Raw genomic sequence first — 14,684 nt, forward strand, 5'->3', positions numbered from 1 at the left:
ACCAAAATCCTCTTTCAGCTTTTACCTCATCAGTATCTTTAGGTGCAAAGTAAGCAAGGATACTTACTTACAAGGGAACTTTATGGATGTAAGTTCTAGTTGTTTCATTAAAAAAAAGGATGGGACACATGAAAGATCTGAGGAATTACTACGGCACCAAGATTAAACGCTCCGATTGAGAGGTGCCTGTTGGATATAACTTTCCAGTGTGTGTCCAGAAATTCCAAGCTGCAAAGAACAGTGAGATTAAGTCAGACTTGCAGCTTAAAAGACCTGACAAACCAGCAATTGCATCCTCTCCCAGCCATCTGATAAGCATCTGGGACAATCCTGAGAGGTCAGATGGTGATGTCAAACTGAGTAATCTGGCTTCTAAATGTAACGGAAAGAAACACAACACTGGTTGTGCTACACAGTGTTTCAGATTCAGGAAAGACATAGTATTTAAAGTATTACTTTCCAAAGCAAGAACAACTGCAGATAACTTAAGGGAGCTGTTTTGGGCCCTCTTACAATACAAATTAAGGCACTACTGGACAGAAACTGTAGACTGCCTATAAGAAGAAGATCATGAGTTCCCCTACTCTGAACAGGTAAAGAGGAAACACTCCTAGCAACCAAGGAGCGAAGAGTCCTTCAGTATTTTTGGATCACTCACAGAAAACATCACAAAATTAGGGACACGGGTAAGCAGCAATTTTATTACAAAAATAATCACTGCTGTGGCCCACACAATGCCTAGAAACAAGGGTATCTTCTGGATCCATGGCACTGATAAACTACAGTACAGCACAGTTCAAACAGTTGTACGAGGCTACAGAAAAATAGTACAAAGAGAAGTTCAGATGGTAAAACAAGAAATGAAGACTTAAAAAAAATCCTTGCTGAAACCAGAGATCAGTTCACAAAGAGCAGAACAACACATGACTAGATCAAAGCCTAAGCATTACTTGGATAAGATCTAACATAAACCAAGAACTAAGATATCTGATAGAAAAAGCCCAAACAAGTCAAAAGCCCACACACCTTTTCTCCAGCTTTAAAGAAAATTATTTTCTCTTCAATGAAGGAAGTAGATTTAATTGCATTATTTTGTTCAAGGCACAGTCAATAAATAATGCCTTATAAAAGTTATTTGGATTAATCTAAGTAAGACTGAAACAATTATTTCCCTTTTCTTACAGCATAATACAATAGGATAATTACAACATTTATACTGTCCTGGAAAGAGATTCATAATCTGGTGTGCCAAACAAACAACCCAAATAAAACAACAGAAATAACAGGAGACAGATTAGCTTGTAACCATGCAAAATTCAGAGGAAAGGCAAATCCACACGCCCACATAAAACACTGAAGTGCCTCAGAAACTTCCAGCAACTTTCATTTGTTCAGTTCTATTTTTAAAAATACAGTTCTTTATATTACAGTGCATTCACAACACCAAAGCTGCTACATCATGAATCAGAGCAGGCCTGAAGCCATAATTACTATAAACGTAAGAAACATGCATACTTGCTTAGTCAAGAATGAGCAGAAGACCACAAAACATACCTGGAACATTCCAGTAAGGTGACTTTTAGTCGACCTTCTGTCAACAGAATATCCTGGATACAAAAGTCTCGATCTTCAAATTCATCATGGGAAAACATTTCAAATGGAAAAAATGGCTTGAACCTGAAAAATATAAAGGAGACTTAATTGAAATGATGTAAAGAAAACACAGTCAAATAAAAAAAAAGGTAACAGGATTGCAATGAATCTTTAACACACCTCAATATTTCCATTCCTACTTATGCCTTTGTCAAAAGGAACAAGTAGAAGCTACTAAAGCTTTCTGAATGCAGAAGACTGGAGAATATATAAATAAGGATTGGTTGACAGAAATAGATTATTTGAGTTATATTTACTAATGCAGATAATTTTGAGAAAGTGAGAAGCTGACCAAATCACCAAATATTTTTATGATTGCAAATGTGATTTAAGACAGGAGTCCTCTTGCATTCAATATCTTAGCAGGTCTTTAAGTTCATCTGCATAAAACATGACACCATTGAAAGGAAAAAATATAATATGATCCTAAAGTGTAAATTTTTACGACACTACTGTACTTAGAGGACTGGTCCATCCCAATAAACAGTACACGTCTCTTACACAGACTGATACTTCTCTCATTTTGTGAAATACATTGGGTTGCTGTTTTCAGCCAGTCATCTTGAATTAAAATAAAGATACAGGTGTTCTATATATTTGCCCTTGAGCTTTACTTCCCTCATCACAGAATGTGATTCACAGGAAAAGCAGTTCATGTTCAAGATAGTAAGTGTTTTACACACATTATTTCATCACATAATTCTCTCTCTTTGATTAGAATAGGCCACGTCATAAATACCAATTTCATTTTTAAGTGATAGTGCTTCAGTGTCAGACACAGCCAGGATCTGAGGGAAGGAAGGAGGGGATGTGCACAGCTGCAGCCCCATCACATGGCGGACACATTCAATCCTAACAGCAAGGGCCACAACCCTGCAAATAGAAAAATATCATTAAATCTGCACTAGTATTTATTCGAAGTGTGTGAAAAAGCATTTGCAGACTATTCCTTCTTTCGGTTTTTATTTATTGCTCTCTTTTCCTAGCACTGCCCTGTGCCTTGGTTTCCATCCTGTCACTGATGCAGCCTCCCAGTGATTATTTCTGTTGAGAAGACTTGCAAATAGCAGGACACGAGCACCACTGCCTGCAGGATGTATCTGCCATTGCATGAGAAAGAAGTCTTTCATAAGTGCTGTTTGCTCAACCATTAGAGGCATCTGCTTGTCACATTCGGAGATCACAATATGTTCAGGAAACGGTCACATGGAGCTGAACTGAAAGAGTTTCAGAAACTCAAATAAATAATTAAACGCCCTTTAACTGTCGGCACACTCTTCGGGAGGGAGCTCAGCACTCTGATTTGAGACACCCTTCATTTTTGTACAAGAGCACTCTGATTTGAGACACCCTTCATTTTTGTACAAGCATCAGCCTCGTACAGAGCCATGAGAAAGACATTTCTTTTGTTCTCCTCGTGAATAAATGCAACTCAACACTCCAGCTATTTTCCTGAAATCCAATTCAACTTGTAACTTTAATTTGGTTCCAAGTTTCTCCCTCATTAACTCCTTCAAAAAGAAAACTACTTTAGAATCAGTCAAGTACAAGAATTCAATTTTAAATACTTTATTCCATTATTTTTTTAAGTCTGTGTAGGAAAAATAGGAAGCTATTAAGTCACACTGGCCACAGTTCAGCCTTATGAGTACACCATAATCAGCCAACTCAAAATACACCTTGTGCATGTACAATCTAGTCGGATATTTTACTCATAACCTTCTGTTATGGTTCTTGAATTACTGAAGAAACAGCAAGCATCACAAGGGTATGGAAAACACCACAAGAGAACCCTACTATTTTCACTCTACAAGACTTGCTACCACTCCAGAGCCTGGCCACCTCCCTGTACCATCACCACACACCACCTCACACCTTTCTTGCTTCAAAGCAAGGCTACTCTTTTCCTCTTAAGGATGATTTTTACAACCTCAAAATACAGATTTAGCTCAGATATTGTTAGGCATAAAAAGAAAGAGCTAGGCAAGCACACTGGAAAATAATGTTAAGTTTTGAGTGAATAAATACTTGTAGGTTTGGGAGGGTTTCAGCACAAATAAACAGCTTCTGAATTAATGCCAGCGACTGTCCATACACCTTCTCCCAGAATCTATGGAAAAAAGTTTTCCATAGGAACCTCAAACTATTGACCACCATCAAAAGCCTCAGTGAGCTACTTAAACAAGATTTCTGGAAGGGAGAACCGGATAAAGAAAGACAATTTAAACAGTTACCATCACCTCTCTGAATTTCTGCAAACGCCAGGCTTACAAGTATTAGTATTGATAAAGTCTTTCCCTTACTTACACACCACAGAACAGTCTGCAGGTTATTTAACAAAAACACAAACCTGGACAAATCTATTTTTAATACTAAAAAGAAGGACAAAACAAAAAGGATGCAGACACATCTAACTATATACTCAAACAAAAAATGTCATCTCTCAAGTCATTTCAGATCCATGCACTAAGTGCAGCAAACACTGCCTTCTTTTGCTGAGGCACAGAATGTTGAAATCATCCTCAGAACAAGGCATTTTTCTTGGTATATTAGGACATAATGTTTACTATAACTTTCATTTCTATTTTCAAAACAGACTTTATTTTTTTTAATTTATACAACAATGAACTCAAGAGGAAAAAATTCTAAAATACCAATGCCATGATATACAATAATCTGCAAAACACTTAACAGAGTATGCTGGACTTCCTGCTGCTCTAGGTACATTTTCTACAAACCTGGGTTTAAAAAGCAGTTTCAACATCAGTTTTGATTTACAACAAGCACTTACATTCACATTCTTACCACTGCAACTAAATTACAACATCCTTGGCAAATCACCTAACACAACAACCTATTTCCATTGGCACCAGCAACATAAAAAGAGCTAAACATTCCACACTGAAAGCATTTTTAAGTGCTGCTCTGAAGCCTTCCAATTTTATAACATAGCAGTTATTTATTTGAGGTAATTTACTGAGTGTTTGTACACTTCCAAAAATCAAACATGGGACAAATTACGATTTCAAGTAGATTTCAATTACATGTTAGGTAAGTGAACTGTTGACCGACTATTTAAGTACAAGATAACACAAATTCATTTGGAACATTTTCCTTTTGGGAACTGGTGAATTAATACAGACCCACATGGTGACAGTCTGGGCTGTAATAGCATACACACAGGCAACCTGCAATCCACACATTTAACAGAGTCAGGCATCACAGGTTCTCCCGTCTTTTTCCAGGTGGTAAGGAAAGCCTATGAGCTACCCGACCCTTTAAAAACAGTCACCAATAATGAAGGGCACACTGAGGAGTGTGTTCTTACAGAGCCATCACCACTGCAGTTTTGTTCAGTCTGCAGGGGTGCAGCAGAACAGCAACTAACGTTTTCCTCTCTGCAGAGAAATCAGATTCCCCATCTCTGCAATGTCTAATGTTCCTGCTTGAGAACAACCATGTGGCTAGACAAAATTTGAGGCTTTTTCATAGAGCATTTACATTATGGACAATAAAACACACTTTTAATATGAAAGCAAAGCTGTATTTCATTGTATTAAAATATCAAAGGTAGGCTTTTAGCTAAGTGCCACCAATAATACAACTCAGAGAATGAAACAAGCAACCCAAACTCTATTTCCAAACTCTGCAGACTACAGTACCCTTGGTGATTCAGTATCTTCCCATCCCAAACTTTCCTGTTCAAAGGAGACACAAGTTTCCTATCATCCTATGTTCTCTGTTATAGTGAAGAACTTACTTTATCAAATGCCTTGTGTAAATAAGCTTGCTGTAACTTCAGTACTAGCTGTAAGAGTGTATTTTCCTAAACTCTAACTTTTAGTCCATCTTTGAAGGGTAAAAGTCCAGCAATAAATGCCTTGGGGAAATTCATCACACTGATCAAGAAAAAAGACTGCACAGCCTCTATTCAAAAAGTCTATAAAGAAACCTTGACAGCAAACTAAATGCCTCAGTTAATCTCAGCTAGTCTCTGATCTCATCACAGAAGCCATCCCAGAATCTGGTCAGTTCCCATATGCTGCTCTTGGGAATTCAAGGCTCTCACTTTGAAAACTCTGAAAATGAAAAAAAAAAAAACCACAGCTGCTTTTTGGCTGTATAAATCCTTGAAACACTCATCCAGTATTCTCTTTCTTAACTTGAAATCGGTAATCAAATGAAGTAGTGGGCCTCCATCAGTGGAGAGTGAGCCCATGCCAAGTGGTCTGCAACAGGTCCACTCACTGCTGAAGCCCCAGAGCAAGGCTTTAAACACTGACAGTGGTGCGGGGAAGGAAATCCACAAGCTGCTCCTGACCATTAAACAAGTTGAGAAAATGTTGCCAAAAGGTACTTCCAAGAAACAGCACCTTTCTAAACACTGATGAGCTGTTACCAGGTTCTCCAAGCTGGATTTTCATTGCATCTGTATTAGATCCCTTTCAAGTGGGGTCCAGCGCTAACATCTCTAACACCAGCAAGGCCAAAAGGCAAAATTGGTGCTCATGTCACAAATCCTTGACCTACAAAGCAGAGTTACACCAACTCAATCCAAATGTCCAAAAAGCCTCCTTTTCAATTCCAAACCTGTGAAATGATACTAAACAACTGTCAGAAGTAAGGCAGATTTTGTGGGGGAGAGATTCTACTGTCTTTAAACCATAATTGTTAAGCCTTTGTAAACTCTTCAGCTTCTCCAGAGGAACAAAACAGGCAGACTGTATCTATACTAGAATAAAAGCCAAACAAAACATCTTATGCCAAACAAAACATCTTATGCCTCTGCCCCAAAACCCTGCTTTGATATGGCATGGTGTTTTTAAAAAAATAAGACTAAATAGACTCTATCTTATATTAGATGGAGTGAGTTTTCAATTTGTTTTTAAATTATCAGTCTCCCTCCCCAAACTGATCAACTTACTTGTCCAGAAGTCTAAAATTCAAATAGCAAATGTAAGAAAATGTTAAAGAGCAACATTTTAACTTAATGATATGAACTGACACCAATCAAACTTAATGTGAAATTTTAGCAAGTGAAAAAAAACCCTTTAAGAGTAGTATCTAAAATAAGTTGTCCAGTAACAAAAGTGTTTCTTGACAAGACAAAAACAGGAAAAAAGATATTTCATATGAGGAATTAGCTCTGATGATTATACTGAAAGATAATTCAGATAAAGCTACTCGATTAACACACAGGATTAAAGTTATGCTCTAAAATAGCATTATACTGAGCCCTTCCACATACAAAACACAGCAAAAAATGTTGCCAGACACCGCACATGGTCAGGATGTCTCTCCTTCACAGGAAACATTTCTACACTCCTTCATGTCCTATTTCAGAGCTACTTCAGTGGCTCATTTGCTCTCATGTCATCACCACCTGACTCAGAAAACCTAGATCGAAATTGCCTCTAAAAAAACCAAAGAAGCAAACAAAAAACCCAAACCAAAACAGTAAGACCTCTACAACCCCAAACAAATCAAGTTTGTTTCCTTCATTTCGGGTGTTTTCAGGCCCTAAAAAACACAACACTTCCTCCCAGTTGCCAGTTGTGTGGAGGACGAACTCACCTACTTGGAACAAGACTGTAATTCAGTGGTTTAGTTTTAGAAATGTCTGACATACATTCCCATTAATTTGCATCCACTATTCTGTGATATTCATGGTTCTTAAGCCAGCTTTTCACAGAGGACAGGAGTCTTTTATACCTTAGCTCAGTATAATTAACCTCTTACTTAAAATAATTACTCCCACTAATACCTACTTAGATTGCAAGAAAAAAAAATCTATTAAGTACTGGGGTGAAAAAATATACAATTTTTTCTGGCAAAAGATAACAAAGAACTTATGTGTTTCTATTTGTTGCATCTGTTAAGAATATTCAGAATTACAGTACAAAACCAATTGTTAAGGGCTAAATGCAGACAGGAACAAACTGCAAAAGCTCTCAAATAATCCACTTCCTAACTGGAAAAGCAGAAAGATCTAAAAGATTTACAGCTTCATTTGCAAATGCTGGAGGAGACTAGGATTTTGTAAAGCTTTTGTTACGAATAAGTTCCAGGAAAAGTTTTAAATTATACTCTAATTTTATAAAGGAAGTTGGATATCTAAAGCAGAGGTCTAAAAATTACTGAATATCTATATAATACCATACTTATTTTCATCATAAGAATTCCAATACTATTCTACTGCCATAAGATTAAACATAATCAGGTTTATTAATTTTTAAACGAGTGACATTAATTGAATATTTAAACATTAGTAAACAAGGCAAAAAGAGACCTTAAATCTCAGAAAGGCCCACCAGATAAAAACAGAAGTAGCTTTAGCATACAGCTACTTTGTACACATTGCAAGTCTTAGAATTTTGTTTAGCACTCTAAGAAAAAATTAAATCAAAATCTAAAGTCAGATTGTGTTTAGTAAAGCATCTATTTACTTCTGTAAATGCTACTCTATTTGAAGTTTCCAGTAAATAAAATATTTTTAAAAGAATAACTGCTGACTTTACTTTCAGTTTTTGGAGTACTCAAAAGGTTCAAGTAAGAACAGAACTCAGTCATTTTTAGATTGCCTTTTTTATCTGAGTCACAAAAACACAAGTCATGCACTTGCAAAGTGTAGCAATTTCAAAAAGAATTATTGACACCAGATGTTTTAAGTTATACAAAAGTCCTCTAATCCTACATTGTGTGCAATTTCAGATGTTTACTTCTACAAAAATTCTAAAATATTGCAGCCCACTAATAAAAGGCATGATCACGTTAATCAGATTTAAAAAGTACTTATCAGCTAATATTTAATCTCGTTAGGTACCATAATGCAAACAGCTTACATCATTCTTCACACTGAAGATATAGAAATGGAGCTCACCCTTACTTTGAAAACAACTCTTGAATAATAATTCAATATGAACACAATTTTAAAAGAAAAGTATGACCACTTGAGACTTTGCAAGAGCAACTCTCCAGCTCCCATTGATTTCTCAAGGAACAAGCTGAAGAAGTGTGTCAGTATTCAAATTTAAGGGAACTTCAGTAAGTCAAACTATACTCCTATTCAGTATAAAATTTTATTAATTTCAAGTTCACCCACACGCATGAAAATTTGGCTTAAAAAAACCTGAAAAACATTGCAGTAAGAGAGCAGTTTTATAAGAATTTATGGGGGGGGGGGAAGCAGAGATCTTATTATTTGGGTTTTCTTCTTCAAAGTTGTTTCACACATTTCCAGATTCTTAAACTACAGTCATCTTTCTGATGGTGGTATCAGTACCTCTGAGGCCTATCTCCAATCAGACACTCAAAACAAGCACTTTTAAAACTTCAAGACTCACTGTACAAGAACAAATAAAAGCCCAAATGTAAATAGTTAAGTAGTTCTTTCCAAAGGACAGTAGATTCTTTTTCCTGCTTAAATGACAGGAGTCTTGCCATTGCAAAGACTTGCAACTGCTGTCTCTATTGAAATAGCTACATGCAAAAAAGAAATATTTATTCAGGCTTATCAAAATGACTTTCTTATCAGCACAAACAAAAACAATGCACAGACTTTTTTGCATTTCAAGAATCCTAGTTTCCTAAATTCAAAACTCCATAAATATTGAAATAACTTAGTTAACTCAATGCAGTCAATACCTGCTTGATCTCAAGTGTTTGCTTTTTTAAATTGTGACCTAGCTGAAGCCAACTGAGGTTCAAATTGAGAAAGATCAAAATCCTGCTACATTTCACTCTCAGACAGGATGAAGACAATTTCCCAGAAAGCCAGAACCATTGTTCCTCTGCTCCATATGGGACAGAAGACAGAATATTCTCTTGTTCAAATAACGGATGGAAGAGAAGCAGGTGTAGCTCACCAACCATACCAGTAAGCTGCTTCTAGACATTCAAGAACAATAGGAGGGGAAAAAAAAACAGCCCAAAAATACACAAATCTAAGCCATCTCAAAAATCTACCTCCAGCCAATTGGATTAGAAAGTAGTTCTACTAACTGATGCTAGGAAATTTCTAGCTTCTTCTCCTTTCAGAAACAAATTACCTCATAAGGAGGTCTCAAGTCTACAAATACCACTCTGCAATTCTGGTGAGAGCAAATAAATGTTGATGGTCTAACAGAAGTCTAAGGTCTGTTCTTGGCTTCTCCATTGAGCTAACGAGTTTCAGTCCCCTGCTGTAAATATTAGCAGACAATATCATTAGCCTACTAGCTAATATTAGCCTATTATTATGCAAAAACTAATGACATCCTCTTAGATCGCTCAGACAAGAGAATGACTGTCTCACTGCTGAAAACAAATCTCTGACAGCTGTAAACCAAGTGAGAAAATATTTGTATCTGTTCTGAATTCTAGACGCAACAGCTTTCCAAGGTTTATCCTCACTCTTCCGGTTAAGTTTTTAAGGATTCTCAGCTCAGCTATTCATGGTGAGGAAGGCACTGATGGGGACTGGGGGACAAACCACGTTACATACTTGCCAACTGTGCCTCCAAGCAAAGGTGTCACCATTTTTGAGTCACTGCATTTTATTAATGAGCCCATACCATAAGCAAACAAGATCAAATAATGCAAATTATCAGTCTGGTGTGACCTGTGGCACCACTGTTGACAAACACATACAGGAGAAGCTTGTGAGATTAATTAACAGAAAGGATTCTTGCACTCTGCAAATCCTGCATCACTGATTGCAGGTTACAGTTGGGACTTGTGATTACATCCCCCACCAACCCCATAATGAGTGTGGGTATTTTCTCTAATTCACTCCTCCTTCAGAGGAACAAGAAAAAAAATAATCTGGGTTTTGTAGCATTGTTTTAAAACAATACCACTAGCTAGCATTGCTGTTCCCACCCCACCTCCCCTCATAATCCACTGGGATCTCTGCGTGGCAACATGAGAATTTGTTTTGTTTATTCTACGCTTTTGCATTAAGTTTTGCTAGCAAGTATGTGAAGTTATTCTTAAAAAAAATACAAACTGTTGAAGTTTTCAGAGTTATATTGCATCATTTCCACTGTTTAATTACTCAGGCATTATTCACCAAGGCAGATCATTCACAGCAGTGATTCAAACACCACCCTGAAGTTTTCTGCCATGTCACTGCAAGACTTTGATCTTCAATTTCTGCTATTCCTATTTTAGCTCAAGCAAACAGAAATAATTAACTAATTTACTACACAAGAGACATTCATGTGAAAGTCCATTTTAGCTCTTACTCCACAATGACTCGCATTTAAAGTATTTTATAAAGTATATTTGACAGGATTTTTTTCAAAGGTTCTAGCATGATTTAAAGTATTGGTGTCTTCATTCCAGTGACACAGACACAACACAGTCCTGTATTTAATGCCATTACAAAAAGAAATTGTAGTATTTGTACACATTTCCTTATGGGCATTTTCCATAACTGTGTTGCCATTAAAACTGATGCAGGAAAATATATTGAAGCTTAGCATTAAGGCTAAGTTAAGGAAGTCAGGAATGAAGTATATAAATGCTAGAACTCCCATTAGATATCCACAGATAATTTCCGTCTAATATTTTAAAATGAATAAGTAATTCTGTAAATTTACATCTCAAATTGTCCCTGTAAACTTTACAACACAAAATTGTTTGGTTTTTTTTTAAAAAAAGTCTATTCCCTAATGATTATCCCAATTTAACTTTATGCTTGTCATATATGGCAATTAATTACTGTGGAATAGCCTGATTATCATCAACTGATCTCTGTAATACTCTTTATTGCAGACAATTTTTTATGACAACTGGTAGGCCTTCCAAAATGTGAAAAATGTATTGCTGTAGTCGAGTCCCTGTATTTTCCAATACTTGAAAGAGCTTTAATGGAGAGGGCTGGGTGGACTGCTCCTCACAAACCATTCTGCTGAACTATAACATGGCTGCAAGCTCAACAGGGCAATTAAGAAATTACAAAAGTCGTTCCCATGAAATTTTAGAGCTAAAATGAATTACAACAGCAAGTGGGGGAAATAAATTTAAAAAAAAAAAAAAAGTAGCTCTTTGGGGGTCAACCCATAGTTGAAAACAATTTCTGTCTTTTTCTCTGCTACACCTAGCAGCTCCCTGGAAGTTTTCATAGCTATATATGGCCACAGACAGGTCTAAAACATTGCTGGGCTCCACTTGGGTCCTGCAGCAAACAAAGACACACTTTCAAGTCCTCAGAAGGCTTATTAACCTGGGCAGGTCTCCACAAGAGTAAGAGTCCTTCTAGAAGGAAGGGTGCTTCTGGGAGGAGATGCACCCAAATGGCTTTGGGCAGGTGTGATGGAGTCTGAGCTACCAAACCAAACGCAGCATACACCCAGTTGGAGAGGTCAAGCAATTTAGGAGCACCTGTATCCATAACACCACATACACAACCATTTCAGTGTTGGTTCAGCACTTTAATTGTACTGTTGAAGCCTTCTTTGCAACACAAATGCATCTGTCATCTGAAGTCTTCATTGGAGATTTTTTTCACTAATTTACTAGATATGCTGGCCGGATATCACTGAACATCCTGAAGGTCTGAATTCTAGCCTAGATTCAACTGGCTTGTGAAAAAAATGCATTTTGTTAAAGTGAAGGTAAATAACAACCAGAAAAGCTTCCCAAACTTGTGTGGGTCTTACACCTGTCTCTCAACCAATGTGAACACCATTTCAGCAGTGACTGCAGCAGAAGCTACTTTAAAAAACTATTTGTAAATCAGTATGTCACAATTAACCTGACAAATGTTTGTAAAATAGTTATTCCCAAACTGCCCTCACACAAACTGACATCCACGCTCATTTCCAAAATGAGAAATTTATCCATTGTTACCAAAAAGCCCTCCCCAGCCCTCAAAAATCAAAACAAACACTTAGAGCAGACCATTTTTAATTACATTAGTATCAGTATTTTATATATCACACAGAATGGAATTTGCTCATAAAGCTAAGATTTTTAACACTGGATCATTGCTTTCTTCTGGACAACAGCAGAGGCTGAGATCATGCAAAGTTTTTTAAGTTCTGCAATCAATGTATTTTAGAAGACTGAGATGGCACCACTTATTTATTAAATTAATAAACCACAGAGGTGTATAACATTCTCTCCATACTCACTTTAAATAATGAAGCTTATCAATATTAGAAGTTTTACATTTAGATTTCTTTACTATTCTCTAAAGAGCAATAATATCATGAATTACCAAATGTTGAAATAGCTTCAAACCAAACAAGTGTGAACCTGAACTGTAAACACGGGAGCGTATCAAGTGACTTCAAGCAATTTCTGCAGGAATCCAGAACAAGCAGTTCCCCATGGAAACCCAGTAACATGAAGGGACTAGCTCCAAGAGTGAAATCAGCTGCCTGAGACTAAGCTTCAACATCACTGGAGCACCACTAAAACCTACTGTCCTTATCCAGGCTGCTTATTTAACAGCTTTCTGACCAAGAATCATTTGCTAATGAAAATATTAACTATTTCACATGCTTAATATATATAAAATAGGTTTTACAAGAGACTCATACATTTTGACAGCAAATGTGCTACTGAGAACTGAATTAGCTACCCATTTTTACAGGTAAAATTCTGCACCTCCTTGAAACTCTTTCTTTCAAGGAAAATCCAGTGTTCATTCTGTGGGACAGGTAGGGAACATTAGCCACTCTCCACAGCAACTAAAAATCATAATACAGCCAGTAGAAGGTGATTCAGAATAGCCCAACTCTAGTGCTTGAACACACCTACCTGCTCCAACAGACAGGCTCAGAGCCATTTGTTTGATGCCTACAGTTCAGTAATGTCTTTAACTGCTATATGCCCTATATTGACTCCGAAATAAGCTACATTTGAAAACATAAAAAGTACTATTATTTCAGATTTTATTTAAAGGAACTGAAAGCTATACAAATTATGACAACTGAATAAAAAGTATTTAAACAGCAAAAATCACCTTAAATGTCCAAGATCAGAGTTGAGATGAACAGAAATATGAAGTCTCCATACTAGTGCATGCAAAACACCACAAAGTACCAAATTAATTTTATCAGATTTTTCAGAACCTTAATTCACCATGCACATGAAAGAAGTTCACTGCAGGACTAGGCTTAAGGAATTTTTCAATACAAAACAGCAAAGGTGTTAAATGAGACAATCTTCTTTGCATTATTACTGTACAAAGAATCTTTTAGATACTGTTTCAAGCAAGAGAAGTTGAAAGAGGTTTTATTTTTTCCTGTCACCAATTAACCTGAACGCTTACTGGATTGCTCTCTGCAGCAAATGCAAAGAGCAGTCAACAAAACTTACTCTTTCAGGTCTTCATCCATCTCTCTCTCCAACAGATTTTTTGGCTTTGACCCTCTGTATACCTCTGGTATACAGACTGCACCTCTGGTCTTGCACTAATCCATCTCAAGTCCATGCCTTATTAGTCCCTCACCCTTGCAGGTAAGAAAAGAAAGCCAGCATTTGTTGACTAATCACAGAAAAGGCTCACCCTTATCCTGAAGAGAATGCCACCCATATACTGGGAAATGCCCAGTGTGTAGCTGGTCATTTACTACACCTGACTTTATAACAAACAAGTTCCAAACTGGCATTCCTTCTGAATTGGATCTTTTCAGTGTGAAAACCCATGAAGTGCAGGAGCTGGGGAAGAAAACTAGAAGATTTCAAGACCCCTAGGAGCAACAGGTTTTGTACTTGGTATTTACAGATCCATTGATCTACATCCTGTATGAATAAGAAAAACTACTTGTCCATGCACTACAAAGATAATCTTCCAACATGAAACTACTCTCTACAGGCAAATCTACTGATTCCATTTTGCCATTAGCAGAACAAGTCTTTGTGCTGGCATCATGCAGAGCATTATCTGTATACAGCAGTGCTGCTTTACCATCACTTTTTGCAGAGTAGAAAAGGACTCAGATCCTGTGGGTGTTTTTAATGCTTCTGTATACTAGAATATTGCACCTAGAAGAGACATGGCATTAAAGAAATAAAAAGCCTTTTTTTCCTTTCAGCAG

The 14,684-nt window shown here is 36.8% G+C and overlaps 1 protein-coding gene across 1 annotated transcript in view; it reads right to left on the bottom strand.

Moving 5' to 3' along the window:
• The window catches only part of PDZD8 (PDZ domain containing 8), a 124,894-nt gene that overhangs the window by 33,018 nt on the left and 77,192 nt on the right, over positions 1-14,684 (bottom strand). The window contains exon 4 of the mRNA XM_010003985.1: positions 1,555-1,677. Coding sequence (XP_010002287.1) covers positions 1,555-1,677 — 123 coding nt within the window. The remainder of the gene's footprint in view (positions 1-1,554; positions 1,678-14,684) is intronic.

Source organism: Chaetura pelagica, unplaced genomic scaffold (assembly GCF_000747805.2).
Source record: "Chaetura pelagica isolate M959 unplaced genomic scaffold, ChaPel_1.0 scaffold248, whole genome shotgun sequence".
In the NCBI taxonomy this organism is placed as follows: Eukaryota; Metazoa; Chordata; class Aves; order Apodiformes; family Apodidae; genus Chaetura; species Chaetura pelagica.